This window comes from Aotus nancymaae, unplaced genomic scaffold (assembly GCF_030222135.1).
Source record: "Aotus nancymaae isolate 86718 unplaced genomic scaffold, 86718_ANA_hifiasm-v0.15.2.pri h1tg000057l, whole genome shotgun sequence".
NCBI lineage: Eukaryota > Metazoa > Chordata > Mammalia > Primates > Aotidae > Aotus > Aotus nancymaae.
The window spans coordinates 2,997,291-3,013,526 of record NW_026988471.1 but is presented as its reverse complement, the minus strand read 5'-3'; the positions used below and the strand labels follow the sequence as shown (position 1 = coordinate 3,013,526).

The window sequence follows — 16,236 nt, the reverse complement described above, 5'->3', positions numbered from 1 at the left end:
AATAAACCGATAATGATGAGATCAAAGCTGAAATTTTAAAAGTCTCCCATCAAAGAAAATTCCAAAACCTATGGCTTCACTGTTGAATTCTACCAAACATAAAAGAAAAAACTAATACCAATTTTACTCAAACCCTTCAAGAAAATTGAAGCAGAAGGAAGACTTCCAAACTCATTACCCTGATACCAAAACCAGACAAAGACACAACAAAAAAAGGAAAACTACAGGTTAATATAGCTGATGGACATACATGTAAAAATCCTCAACAAAACACCAGCAAACTGATTTTAACAATGCAATAAACAGATCATTCGCCATGATCAGGTGAAATTCATTCCAGGAAGGCAAGGATGGCTCAACATACATGAATCAATAAACATGATACATCACTAACTGAACCAAGAACAAAAACCATATGATCATTTCCACAGATGCTGGAAAGCACTTGATAAATTCAATGTGACTTCGTGCTAAAAAAAAAAAAACCCTCAATAAACTGAGTATAGAAAAAAATGTACCTCAAAATAACAAAAACCACATATGACACATATGACAAACCCACAGGTAACATCATACTGAATGGACAAAAAATGAAAGCCTTTTCTCTAAGATCTGGAACAATACAAGGATGCCCACTTTCACCACTTTTATTAACAAAATATTGGAAGTCCTGGCTGGAGCAATTACGCAAGAGAAAGAAATGGCATCCAAATTGAAAAGAAAGAAGTCAAGTTAGCCATCACAGAGAGAAGACAGCCAAATAGGAACAGCTCTGGAGTGCAGTTCCCAGTGAGAACACAGAGAGTGAGTGACCACTGCATTTCCAAACGATTTTTTACTGCCCACAGACCAGGAGATTCCTGGGCAGAAAAGTGCCATAAGGTTCCAGCACAGCTGTTTCTGCCAGCACAGTGGGTCTCCATACAAAAGCTCACACAAATTTGAGCGGCCATTTCAACTGGCACCTGGAATGTCTGGGAGACAGAGTTACCCATGCAATTGAAAAAAATGGGGCTGAAACAGGGAGCCAGGTCATCTGGCTTGGTGGGTCCCACACCCACAAAGACTAGCAATCTGAAATGCTCTAGATTGAGAGTTACACAGCAAGCATAGTTGGACCCAGGATGGTCCAGCTCTGCAGCAGGAAGGGCGTCCACCGTTATCAAGGCAATCCACCACTACCAAGGCAGTCCACTATTACTGAGGCAGTCCACCATTACCAAGGCAGTCCGCCATTACCGAGGCAGTTCTAACTATACCTCTATAAACAAAACCACAAGGAAATTCACACAGCAGCTGGGCAGAGCCCACAGCAGTTCAGCAATGCCTCTGTTGGCAGACTGTGACTAGGCTACCTCCTGGCTGGGCAGGGCATCTCTGAAAAAAGACAGCAGTATGTCAGGAACTTATAAATAAAGCCCTATATATATATAATTATATATATTTATATATATAAATATATATAAAGTCAAGTTAGCCTTCTTTACAGACAACATGATCTTATACTTAGAAAAACCTAAAGACTCAACCCAAAAACTGTTAGAACTGATAAACTAATTCAGTAAATGTGCAGGATACAAAATCAACATACAAAAATCAGTAGCATGTATATATACCAACAGTGAACAATCTGAAAAATAAATCAAGAAAGCAATTGCATATACAGTAGCTATGAGGACTATAAAATACTGAGGAATCCATTTATCCTAAGAAGTAAAAGAGCTATACATGGAAAACTATAGAACCCTGATGAAATAAACTGAAGAAGACACAGAAAAAAATGGAAAGATGTTCCATGCTCCTAGATTGAAAGAATTAATATTGTTAAAATGACAATACTATCCAAAGCAATTTACAGATTCAATTCAATCCCTATTAAAATACCAATGACATTCTTTTCAGAAATATTTTTAAAATCCTAAAATTTAAATGAAAGACCCCAAATAACCAAAGCAAAAAAAAACAAAGCTGAAGGCATCACACTACTTGACTTTAAAATGTGCTGTGAAGCTATATAACCAAATCAGCATGGCAATGGCACAAAAACAGACACACACTACAGAACCCAGATATAATTCCACACATTTACAGCCAGCTCATTTTCAACAAAGACACCAAGAACATGAAATGGGGAACAGTCTCTTCAGTAAAGGTGCTGGGAAAACTGGATAACCACATGCAGAAGAATGAAATTAGACCCCTCTCTCTCACCATATGCAAAATAAAATCAAAATGGATTAAAACCTTAAATCTAAAACCTGAAACTGTGAAAATTCTAGAAGAAAACATTGGGGAAATGCTCTAGGACATTGGTCTTAGCAAATATTTGAGTGTAAAAGCACAGGCGACAATAGGAAAAATAGACAAATGGGATGACCTCAAGCTAAAACGCTACTGTGCAGCAAAGGGAATAACAAAGTGAAGCGACAACCCACAGAATAGGAAAAACATATTTGCGAACTATCCAACTGAGAAGGGATTCATAACAAGAATGTATAAGGACAACTCGATAGCTAACAGTTCAGTAGCAAAAAAAAATTATAAATGGGTAAAAGATATGAGTAGATATTTCTCAAAAGAAGACACACAAATTGACCACAGGTATATTTTCAAAATGTTCAACATCTCTAATCCTCAGAAAAACACAACTCAAAACCGCAACAAAATGTCATTCCACCTCAATTAAAATGGCTTTTCATATGGTTTGGCTCTGTATCCCCATTCAAATCTCATCTCTAATTGTAATCCCCACATGTCAATGGAGAGACCTGGTGAGAGGTGATTGGATCATGGAGTGGTTTTTCCCATGCTGTTCTTGTGATAGGGAGTTCTCATGAGATCTGATGGTTTGAAAGTGGCACTTCCCCCTTTCTCTCCCCCACCCCCTCCCCCTCCCCCCCCCCCCCGCCACCATGTAAGACATGCTTGCTTCCCCTTCTCTTTCTGCCATGATTGTAAGTTTCCTGAGGCCTCTCCCACCATGTAGAACTGTGAGTCAGTTAAACCTCTTTTGTTCATAACTTATCCAGTCTCAAGTAGTATCTTTATAGCAATGTGAGAGCAGACTAACACAGCTTTTATTTAAGAATGGAGAATAGCAGACGTTAGCAAGGATGAGGAGAAAGTGAGGCTCATGTACACTATTGGTGAGAATGTAAATTAGCACACTCACTATGGAAAACTATGAAAATTCCTCAAAAACTAAAAAGAGAACAACAATAGATTCATCCAGCAATCTCACTACTGTATATATATCCAAAGAAAGAAAATCAATATGTTGAAGAGATGTCTGCACTTCCCTGTTTATGTGTCACTGTTTACAATGTTGCAGCCAAAATATGAAATCAAACTAAGTGCTCATTAATGGACAAATAGATTTAAAAAGTGGGATATATACACAATGGATTGGGGATGGATACCCCATTCTTCATGATGTGATTATTATGCATTGCCTGTATTATGCCTGTATTAAAACATTTCATGTACTCCATAAATATATATATATATCAAACTAAGTGCCCATTAATGGATGAATAGGTTTAAAAAGTGGGATATATACACAATGGATTGGGGATGGATACCCCATTCTTCATGATGTGATTATTATTCATTGCCTGTATTATGCCTGTATTAAAACATTTCATGTATCCCATAAATATATATACCTACTATGTACCCATATTGAAAATAAAAAATTTTAAAAAAGAAAATATGGTACGTATACATATACCATGGAATACTACACAGCCATAAAAAGGAATGAAATAATGACATTCACAGCAACCTGGATGGAATTGTAAATAATTATTCTAAGTAAAGCAGTTCAGGAATGGAAAACCAAACATCATATGTTCTCACTGATAAGTGGGAGCTAAGCTATTAGTATGTAAAGACACATAAAGACATAAGAATCATACAATGGGAGGAGGGGTGGGGGTGAGGGATAAAATACTACATGTTGGTTACAGTGTACACTGCTCTGGTGATGGGTGCACCAAAATCTCAGAAATCACCACTAAAGAACTTGTCCATGTAACCAAGCACCAACTGTTCCCCCAAAACCCTATTGAAATTTGCTTAAGACAAGCCAATAGAGATCTGAAGAGAAAGTTTTCCAAATAAAATATACAAATGGCCAGTAAGCAGATGCAAAGATGCTCATCCTCATTAGTCATGAGGAAAATGCAAATCAAAACCACAGTGAGATACCACCTTACATCCACTAGGATGAGTGTGAACACAAGGTATGAGAGCAAGTGTTGGAAAGACTGGGAAACACCAGCACTCCCTCACGTGGGTGGTAAGAATGTAAAACAGCGCAGCGCTTTTGGAAAAGCCTCGTCATTCTTCAAACAGTTAAACACAGAGCTATCATATGACCCAGAAATTCCAATTTTAGGTAAACACTCGACAAATGAAAGCATATGTCCGCACAAAATCTTGTATACAAATGTTTACACCAGCATTATTCAAAATAGCCAACAGACAGAAACAAGTGTCTGTCAACTAATGAATGGGTAAACAAAACGTGATAGCAGCTGAGTATCCCTTATCTGAAATGCTGGAGACCAGAGTGTTTGGATTTCAGGGTTTTTTTTAATACTTGCATTATACTTACAGGTAGAATATCCTAAATCTAAAATCCGAAATACTTCAATGAACGTTTCCTTTGAGCATCATGTCAGCACTCAAAAAGTTCTGGATTTTGGAATATTTCAGATTTTGGGTTTTCAGATTTGAGATGCTCAACCTGTATATCCATACAATGGAATATTAGTCTTACACAAAAAGAAATGAAGTGTTAATACACACTACAACATGGATGAATCTTGAAAACATTATACTAAATGGAAGAAGTCAGACACAAAAGACCAGTATTATATAATTCCCATTTATATGAAATGTCCAAAATAGTCACAACTATCAAGACAGAAAGTAAATTAGTGGTTGTTCAGGATAGGGGAGATGAGGGGTGATAGCTGAAGGGTAAGGGGTTTCTTTTTGAGGCGATAAAAATGTTCTAAAGTCATGGTGATGGTTGTACATGTCTGTGCATATACTATAATCATTGATTGCACACTTCAAATGGGTGAATTGCATCTTAATTATATCACAATAAAGCTATTAAAAATAAGATGAGTCATTTCTACATACCCCCACATACCACTTCAGCTGCTAATGTAACATACTTGTGAAATCTAGTTAGGATCTATCTAACCTAATACAACTTAGTTCTACCACATCCTCATTTACATGATAATTTTTCAATAACCACCTAGTGATGGGTGGATTAAAACAAGAATTTTCTGGAACATTAAAAAGGGCAAATCACAATCCTGAAATGCTAGAGAGATAAATCACCAAGAAGGAAAGAGCAATTCATTTCCTATTTTCTAAACATATCAACATAAAAGAAAGAAGCCATGGAACTGGAGATAAGTTCCTGTCACATTTACCTGGGAAAATGTTGAGTCTGATATGAGTCCATCTCTGCTGGGAATTGACAAGAAAATAGTTGTGGACAGAAGCAGGGTTTCCTGGCTTAAGCTCTGTCATGGGAACCAAGTAACTCCAGTCATCGGATTTTAGCTAGAAATAAATATAGAAAGGTCAGCAACTGCTCTTGAAAACAATAAATTCTGGCATCCTGTTGCCTCTGTGGGACTTAAGGGGCAGAGATACTTTGAAAAAAAAATTAATGATGGATACCTAAAGAAACACTTTAATAAAAACAGCACATATCAAGCCCATGTTTAATAATAAACAGAATAAAAGCTGATTTTGTTTTCACACTGATCAAAATAGCCAGTTGGTGATGGTGGCAGAGGCTTGCAAATGAAGGACAAGATCTCAGACCCCTCCTAATGTCTTCACCTTGAGGAGGAGTGACATGAACATTCAAATAAAAACCAAGGCTATTGCCATGCACCCTGACATCTGGGGAAATCTGTTGGCCTGAGCCTTGCAATAATTTTCTCTAGGTCAGCACTTCTCAAATCAGAGGCCCTGTTTACTGTTGCTGTTATTTACTATTTACTTTCCTGTCGGTTATGGATCAACATTTCTGTAAAAAACAATATAAATTAATTATTAAATAAACTTAAAAAAAAAAAAAAACAAGAATGTACCAAAACACAAGCCCTGTTTTTTTCCCCAACTGTTTCTTTTATTAAAGTCATCACACACAAAAGTTACCTCATCAAGTTGCTATAAGAAGTGTTTAAACGCTTACTGTGTTTCCATGTGTGTGCTCATCGGGGCCAGCAGCCATTTGCAGGTGGGTGCTGGTGGGACTCTGAGAAGCAGGGCTCCACGTCCCTAATGGGCCATGATGCTTACTCTTCCTGGGTTGAATGAACACTGAGACGTTTGTAAGACCACAGTGGGTGAGCAAATGATGTGGGGAGCACCAGGGTGGGGTGTCGCCTTGCACAGCCAGGTGTGCAGAGCAGTTTCCCTACTGTCCTGACGGTTGGTGACAAGACCCAACTCATTTGGGTGAGAGGTACGTCGGCAATGGCTTCAAACTCCTCGGGTGTGGCTGCGGCTCCGGTCCTCATTCCTCTTTCTGGAATTTCTGGTAGTTTATCTATAGTCGGATTGACCATTCAGGATTAAGATTAGAGTTCAAAATCAAAGAGAATCTACTCTCTTTGTGGGTTGTATGGTAATTCTCACTTTGCAAATAACACTGAAGATATTTCGAAGTATCAAATGATCAAAGTAATAGACACACTTGTTGAAGTTCTTCAATATTTGATATATTAACAAAGTCATTTCAAAAAGTAGTGCAATATGTTTGATACTACATTTGCTTGTCAAATAGTAAATGCCATCTCCAAGTTAGCTCAAACTTTAACAAGTTTATCACATCACTAGAGTTTTCAAAGTTGGATTATTACAAAGGCAATTCCAGAAACACCAACTCTTCCAGTGCCTCCTTAGGATTCATAATTGGGCAATTCAGAAATAGAAGCACCGTGGACAATCGAGGGGCTCATCAAAACAACCTTAGTCATTCGTCATTGGTCATTTCTTGCTTTTAGAGTAACATCTCTCACAGCATCATTTACCGCTCAGGTGCCCCAGCCATTTTCGGGGGTCAGCGCCCGTTCACGTCCACAGAGCCTCTTGCCGTACTGTGCACACTGCACGTTCAGTGTAAACTTGGCAACCAACATTGACTTATCTTCCCTAAGTACATGTATAAACACACACATAGCTGTTGATGTTTTTTTAAAATTAATGCTAAAGTCAACATCAGATATCTATTACAGAATAAAAATACAGGTGTGTGGAGACAAAGTGACTCCATCTTGGATGCGACCTGCCATGTTGATGTCTGATTAATGTCTGATGTCAATCCTGTCAATATGATTCCAACTTGATTTACTGTCCTTAGTCCAGAACATGTGGACTTTGATGTTATCACACAAGTCAGAGGCTATGACACACACAGCACTCCCCCCCCTCCTGGAGGCTGCCTTCAATCGTCCTGCAGGAGCACACGGACACTTTCCCTATAGCATGTGAGCCCTGGATCTGGGGAGTAACAGTGCAGAGACCTAGCCATCTCACGCTTCTGTCTGTAAGTCCCCCCAATAAAACACCCATTACCAACAAACGGATTTGTCGGCCTCTTTCTTTGGCTTCTTGGTTTCTCTGGCACCTGAGGTCTGCTCTGTGCATATGGTCCTTTCACAGAATAGGTCTTATTTACAGAGCCTGCGGGATTCATATGCCCAGCAATCCAAGATGCAGATAGGAACCCTTATGAAAAATGCCATAGCAGCTGCCCCATCACACGCACTGGGACAGCCCAAAGCAAGGTGCTGCTCACCCACAGCTGTCCCCGACATGGCTCCACATCAGCCAGGTCATCTGAGGCGCAACCCACTCCCTTCTGCCCACCCAGCAACCTGCTCACCCACGTTCCAGGGATGACAGCCTGCCTCTGTGTGAGGCCTAAGGACCGTGGGAATGATAAAATCTATATCCGGCCAAAGAATGCTGTTAAGCCACAAATCAAAAACTACAGAGCCCTCTATTAGGAGTCCCAGTCCTACAGCCCTGTTACAGTAAAGTGGCCATGGTCAGTTCCTGAAGCTGTCTAGGTCATATCGAAAGTGAGCAGTTGTTGGGGTGTGGCTGGCCAGAGGAACCATGTGACTCCATAATTCTCATTTGGGGGACAGTGGTTCCCAAGTCACCTTCTTCCAAGTTTGCTGCTTGAATCGACATTCGAGGAGCGTAATCTCCCATGAAGTAAGAAACGTCCACGTCGAAGCCCCAGATGACTCCTTGGATCCCCAGCCTAAGGACGCACCAGTCGTGACCTGCACAAGGCAGGGGACAAGAGCAGCCTCGTTAGGGCCGATGCAGCAGATGCCGCACGTGAGGCAGCGCACCCCACATGCACCTGGCCCGCAGCAGAGACCACTTCTGTCCATCACAGGAAAACCTGTTAGGGTAGTTCTTAGCGAACATGACTGCAGGATCTCTCACAACCTGGCCACATGTGACCACCATTCCCCAACAGAAATCCTCAGTTCAAGCCAGATCAGAAAATGCATAGGCCTGGGATTCAGGAAGACCTGATTCTGGTTCCAAATAGATCATTTCCTACGACCGTCCTTGGCAAATTTACCTCTTAGAGTTGAGAATCTCATTTTCTCAAGACAACTGTAAATTAGAGTCGCCATTAGCGTCCATAAAGCTTAGATTAAGTGGTGTGATGTAGAAAGCACCTCGCCAAGCTCAGCAGGTAGTAAGCAGAGCTGGTTCTCCTGCAGACACTCTGTTCGTTGTCATCTCAAGCTCGGGAATTGCCACAGTGCCCTCCAGCCCCCAGCCCACCATGGGCCAGACACCCTGCCTGCATCTACCAAAGCCTTCCGAGTCTTGAAGTCAGGTCTGCCACTAGGGAGTTCTTGGTTTTTTGCTGCCAGATATAAAACCACCTTAAAATGTCCAGATTGATTAGAAATTAATACTGCCTCAAGGACTATAGGAAGTTAGAAACAAACAAACAAACCCACTCAAAAGTGGGTGAAGGACATGAACAGACACTTCTCAAAAGAGACATACATGAGGCCAACAAACATGAAAAAATGCTCATCAGCAGCGGTCATTAGAGAAATGCAAATCAAAACCACATTGAGATACCATCTCACACCAGTTAGAATGGTGACCATTAAAAAATCTGGAGACAACAGATGCTGGAGAGGATGTGGAGAAATAGGAACACTTTTACACTGTTGGGAGTGTAAATTAGTTCAACCATTGTGGAAGACAGTGTGGCGATTCCTCAAGGATCTAGAAATAGAAATTCCATCTGACCCAGCAATCCCATTACTGGGTATATACCCAAAAGATTATAAATCTTTCTATTATAAAGACATATGCACACGTATGTTTATTGTGGCACTGTTTACAAGAGCAAAGACCTGGAACCAACCCAAATGCCTATGAATGATAGACTGGACAAAGAAAATGTGACACATAGACACCATGAAATACTATGCAGCCATAAAAAAAGATGAATTCATGTCCTTTGTAGGGACATGGATGAACCTGGAAACCATCATTCTCGGCAAACTGATACAAGAACAGAAAACAAAACACCACGTGTTCTCACTCATAGGTAGGTGTTGAACAGTGAGAACACGTGGACTCAGGGAGAGGAGCATCACACACTGGGTGCAGTGGGGGGGTGCTAGGGGAGGGACAGTCGGGGGTGGGGAGGGTGGGGAGGGATAACATGGGGAGAAATGCCAGATACAGATGAAGGGGGAATGGAGGCAGCAAACCACCTGGTTATGTATGCACCTATGCAACACCCTGCATGATCTGCACATGTACCCCAGAACCTAAAGTGCAACAAAAAAAAAGAGAGAGAAAAAAAACAGAAAGTTAGAAAACTAGAAACATCGAGTATCTCTGTAATATTTGAGATAGTAGCAAGTAAAAACTCAATTATCAACCTAATGCCTGGATTTGTTTCCTTTTCTTCACATTCGAAAGGTATATTTTGATTGAGACTGAGTAGTAGCAATGAATAAAAATCACGTCTCACAGTAAAGTGAAAGACAGCAGGTACAGCAGTGAAGGACAGACCCAGCCCAGTTCCCAGCTTATCTTCCTAAGGGTGTGCCCTGGGCTGAGTCCGGGAATCTGTTTCCACGGCAGTTAAACGGGATTAAGGAGATCTACTCCGGAGGGCGGTGATGAGGACCCAGGAGATGCATGCTGACTGAGGTATGTCTGCCACGTTGCTCAGTTAGGATCCTCTCTTCTTTCCATCTGCAGACCTTACCAGCATTTTCATTTTCCCAACAAAGTGCTTCTCACCCTTTGTGCCTGGTGGGACATTAGTGACCTGGGCTCATGCCACCCCTTCCTGACTTACAGCCTGATGTTCAGATAAGGACATCCAAGATTACAGAGCATTCCAAGGGCCCCAAGTTAAAGCTGACCTGAAACAGACGCCGGCTTTGCAACAGCCCGTTTTTAACTCTGCAGTGTTAGATGCACTGCAATGAACAAGCCACTGTTATTACCTGGAATCCTTTTTCTCCTGGTCCCCCAGCCATCCATCCATTTCCCAAACTTAGTATATTCATGCTCCTTAAGGCACAGGCTGTCACTCTAGGGCAAAGACACACAACAAGTCGATCATTAACATTCATATGATCTCCTAGTTTCCAACATGTCCACTTCCGTCCCACAGGGCCAGAGGAATGGTGCATGCACGGGTCTAGGGGAGCCTCTGCTACCACTTCATGCCAGCTAGCCCCTTCCAGATGGAGGGATGCCTCTGCTTTTATCGTCTTCAGAGAAAGAAATGTCACTTCTCTGTGGGCCTCAGCACACAAAACTGACCACTGATAGCAGCAGGTACAACCACATCACCAGGCACTCTGTGGGCCCCACAAATGCAATTTCCAACAGCAACCTACATGGTGTTAAAGTGAGAGAGGCTGGTCAGATTTCCAAGCAGGCCAGGTAGACTATTCAATAAGGAATTCCTCCAAAGTCATCAGAAGAGCAGGCTGGACGCTCAGGGTCCAGATAAACCCACACAGTATACTCTGTAAGCCCTGAGGAAATGCATGAGCTCTGACGCCCCACAAAGCCTCCTTAGACAGCTGAGCGCACTTCTTCACCTTCCAGAATGAGGAGAAAGAATAAACACATCCTTGCAAGAGTGTCATGGTTGAAATAACCAACATGAAAGATCCTCGAATGGTGTGGATGCTCAGAAGTTGTTGTGCTTGGCGGATGGCCCAGCATGAGGATACGTTTCCTGTTTCCATCAAGTCGTGCAAAGAGGATCTTACGTTCCTGCTTAAGGAGCTCCCCAAGCAGGAGCAGAGGAAGGGACTAGAGGTAGCCTGGTCCGGGGTGGAGGGGTCCCCTGATGGGAGCCACTGCATGTGATGCTTACCAGGGACCCCACCAGATCCCGGGTGTGCCACCCAGCCCAGCCTCCCAGACAGGGGACCTGTGGCCAACGGTACCCGCACTCCTGTGCCTCAGTGTTCCTCCTCCGTCAAATGCAAACAGCCGTTGTGCTATGTACCTCCCACGGCTGTGGTCAGCCTCATATGTGCCTGGCGCATAGTAAGTGCCAAGTATTTAGCATTATACATGAAAGTTGATGGTATTTTGAATGTTATTACAATCAAATCACATTTTAAAGATAGCGCACACTCCAGCCTTTCCATTATTCATCAGGAATTGCAAAACTCTGTTCTGGACCCAGAAGGAGAAAAGGAGGTACACCTCACACTTAAACCCCAGACCTCCAAGGCTCCAAACTTTTTGTGTTTAGTTTTGGTGGGAAGTTTTTTGTTTCGGGTGTGCTGCTGGTGCTGCTGTTGTGACCGGACCGAGACTGAGAAGTGTGAGGGACATTGGAGACGCACGCTGCTGAACCAGTGGCAGGAAAACGGTGCCGCTGTAAAGCTGGCACAGGCCATGTGATGACAGACGTGTTCTTTTTCTTTTTGAGACGGAGTCTTGCTCTGTCACCAGGCTGGAGTGCAGTGGCGCAATCTCGGTTCACTTCAACCTCCACCTCCTGGGTTCAAGTGATTCTTCCGCCTCAGCCTCCCGAGTAGCTGGGACCACAGGCGCGTGCCACCACGCCCAGCTAATTTTTTTATATTTTTAGTAGAGACGGGGTTTCACCGTGTTGGCAAGGATGGTCTCGATCTCTTGACCCCATGATCTGCCTGCCTCAGCCTCCCAAAGTGCTGGGATTACAGGCATGAGCCACCGTGCCTGGCCAACAGACGTGTTCTTAAAAAGAGAGAAAAACCAAGGACCAATCCCAGAGGTAGAGCCACACAGGTGCACACACACTTGCACAGGATGTTTGCAATACTTGCAAAATGTCACCAACCTAAATGTGTATCGACGGGAGAGGAGGCCATAAAATGGGCCACGACGTGGACAGTTGTTATTCAGCAGCCAAGAGGGTGGCCTGGCCCCACCGCATCAGCACACGTGGGATTCAGAGGGTGGCCTGGCCCCACTGCATCAGCACACATGGGATTCAGAGGGTGGCCTGGCCCCACCGCATCAGCACACATGGGATTCAGAGGGTGGCCTGGCCCCACCGCATCAGCACACATGGGATTCAGAGGGTGGCCTGGCCCCACCGCATCAGCACACATGGGATTCAGAGGGTGGCCTGGCCCCACCGCATCAGCACAGATGGGATTCAGAGGGTGGCCTGGCCCCACCGCATCAGCACACATGGGATTCAGAGGGTGGCCTGGCCCCACCGCATCAGCACACATGGGATTCAGAGGGTGGCCTGGCCCCACTGCATCAGCACAGATGGGATTCAGAGGGTGGTCTGGCCCCACCGCATCAGCACACATGGGATTCAGAGGGTGGTCTGGCCCCACCGCATCAGCACACATGGGATTCAGAGGGTGGCCTGGCCCCACCGCATCAGCACACATGGGATTCAGAGGGTGGCCTGGCCCCACCGCATCAGCACACATGGGATTCAGAGGGTGGCCTGGCCCCACCGCATCAGCACACATGGGATTCAGAGGGTGGCCTGGCCCCACCGCATCAGCACACATGGGATTCAGAGGGTGGCCTGGCCCCACTGCATCAGCACAGATGGGATTCAGAGGGTGGCCTGGCCCCACTGCATCAGCACACATGGGATTCAGAGGGTGGCCTGGCCCCACTGCATCAGCACAGATGGGATTCAGAGGGTGGCCTGGCCCCACTGCATCAGCACACATGGGATTCAGAGGGTGGCCTGGCCCCACCGCATCAGCACACATGGGATTCAGAGGGCGGTCTGGCCCCACTGCATCAGCGCACATGGGATTCAGAGGGCGGCCTGGCCCCACTGCATCAGCACAGATGGGATTCAGAGGGTGGTCTGGCCCCACTGCATCAGCACACGTGGGATTCAGAGGGTGGCCTGGCCCCACTGCATCAGCACACATGGGATTCACAAACAGCAGTGAGGTAAGAAAGTTTAGGGCGGGGCACGGTGGCTCACACCTGCAATCCCAGCAACTTTGGAGGCCGAGGCAGGAGGATTGCTTGAGCCCAGGAGCTCAAGACCTCATCTCTACAAAAAATTTTAAAATTAGCTAAGCATGGTGGTGTATGCCTGTAGTCCCAGCGAGGCAGGAGGATGGCTTGAGCCCAGGAAGTCGAGGCTGCAGCGGGCCATGACCGCACCATTGCACCCCAGTTCGACAGCCTGACCAGAGCGAGATCCGGCCCCACCCCACAAAAAAAAAAAGTGCGCAGAATGTTAAGTGCTTTGTGATACTATGTATATAAATTTTAAAATATAAAACATCTTACATATTTATGAATAGATATGTATTTAAGTGTATAAAATACATTAGAAGAATTCTCTGCAATGGACTGAATGTTTGTCCTCTGCCAAAATTCGTATGTTGGCTCCTAATCCCCAAAGTGATGGGATTCAGAGGTGAGGACATTGGAAGGCGATGAGGTCACGAGGGTGGAGCCCCCAGGACGAGATGAATGCCCGTCCAGGAAGAGGCAGGAGATGGCCTTTTTCCTCTCTCTCCTCTGTCACCTGAGGGTATCACCAGCAGGCGGCCATCCCAAGGTGGCCTCACCAAACGCTGGAGCTGCCACTGTTTCAGGCTCAGTCTCAGACTTCCAGCCCCCAGGACGTCAAGAAATCACTGTGTGTAAGCCACCACCCATCTGCGGTATTTTCTTTTAGCAGCCCCAACTGACTAAAGCTTTCTCCAACCCTACAACAGTGTTAATGGTGGGGAGGGAGGGGGCGGATTGGCATTCAGGTTGGAGGTGAAAGGTGAACTTTATATTTATCTGTAATGTTATGTTTTTCAAAAAGGAGAAATATATATGTATTATATTATATATTATATATATAGTCGCACCATAAAATCATGAGAAATATATGTAAATATATTTATATATAATTTACATATATTTTTATATGTAAATTATATATTATATGTAAATATATGTAATGATATAATATATGTGTAAATTATATGTATATATGTAAATATATGTGTGTGAATTATAAATTTATATATATTTCTCATGATTTTATGGTATGCATATATATATACAGCATATATATGTATAGATATATATATTTGTATATATTTACATATATTTATATATATCTCTCTCTCGTAATTTTATGATGTGACTATATATACACCTATGTATGCGTGTGTGTTTATATTGTGTATGCTCAAGCATAAAATATAAGAAATAATGCCCCACCCTGTCTCTCTGCCACTCTATTTCCAAGCCCACCTCTCTTCACAGATAATCACATCTCACTGTTTGATATGTGTGCCTTCAAACCCTGTCTTACGCACATAAAATATACATGGATCTCTCTTGTTGCCAGTGAATGCAGAGCTTGCCTTTTTTCAATCCTCCCAGCTCAGCCTTCTTAGTAGCTGGGACTATAGGTACACACAGCCATGGCTGGCTCATTGTTTTTATTTTTAGAAATGGGATCTTGCTTTGTTGCCCAGGCTGGTCCCAAATTCCTAGGCTCAAGTGATCCTCCTGCCTTGGCCTCCCAAGGTGCTGGGATGACAGTTGTGAGCCACGGTGCCAGGCCTGACTCATTTTAGTAGCCACATAATAGTCCATGTCTGGAAGAGCTGTAATTTCTTTAGTTCCCTATCAATGAACGTTTAGGCTGGCTATCTCCTCTCCAAACAACATCAGAACGAATGTTTATTTTCTACCTGTATCTGCCCACTTGTGCAAACGATGTAAATCCGTGGGACAGCTAGGTCAAGGTGTGCGGGCACGTAAGTATTTCAAAGATAGGACGTGTGGTAAAATGGTAAGAGCTTTGGCCTTTAGTAACTGTGTGACCTACAACGAATTAATTCACATTTCCCTTCCTCATTTGATTTTCACTTTCTCCCTCTCAGGGTCAAATGTCAATTTGCTCTGGACCCAGCCAGGTCCTGCCCAGATAGACAGCAGCCACCTCACCAGGGTGACGAGACAGCCGCTGCCCACATTGGAGGCCCGGAGGCCCCAGCCACAGTCACGCGTGCCTTACGTGGGCACGAACTCGATGTGCACCTGCGTTTGTCTCTCCACTCACAAGAACCCGCATCTCCACACTGGGTGCGACAGAGGAGTAGGACTCCAGCAGAGCCACCATTTCTTCCCTGTGTTCGTCAGCATTTTCTCTATTTGTTTAATAAGCTGTCCTGCACTTTTATAATTAGGCAGGTAAGACATATCCCAGAAAACTCAAGACATAGATCAGATTTCTCCCTAACACAGATTATGAAATTCACCTTGGCCAGAAGAGCAGTATTTGAGGACTTTGGTATTTTCCCCTTGAAACAATGCAGTCCTGGGCCAGGTGGTGGCTCACACCTGTAATCCTAGCACTTTGGGAGGCCAAGGCCGGCGGATCACCTGAGGTCAGGAGTTCGAGACCAGCCTGACCAACATGGAGAAACCCCATCTCTACAAAAAATTAGCTGGCCATGGCGGCACATGCCTATAGTCCCAGCTACTTGGGAGGCTGAGGCAAGAGAATCGCTTGAGCCTGGGAGGCAGAGGTTGCGGTGAGCTGAGATCACGCCATTGCACCCCAGCCTGGGCAACAAGAGCGAAATTCTGTCTCAAAAAAAAACACAGTCCCAAATTCCGTGGTCAGATCCCTGTCTCTGCTGTGTTTTGCTGTGAGTTCATGCT

General features: G+C 44.0%; 1 protein-coding gene across 1 annotated transcript in view; it reads right to left on the bottom strand.

Moving 5' to 3' along the window:
- ALLC (allantoicase) overlaps positions 1–16,236 on the bottom strand; it is a 55,287-nt gene that overhangs the window by 14,815 nt on the left and 24,236 nt on the right. The window contains 4 exon segments of the mRNA XM_012441979.3: positions 5,457–5,589; positions 6,510–6,589; positions 8,211–8,336; positions 10,560–10,647. Coding sequence (XP_012297402.2) covers positions 5,457–5,589; positions 6,510–6,589; positions 8,211–8,336; positions 10,560–10,647 — 427 coding nt within the window.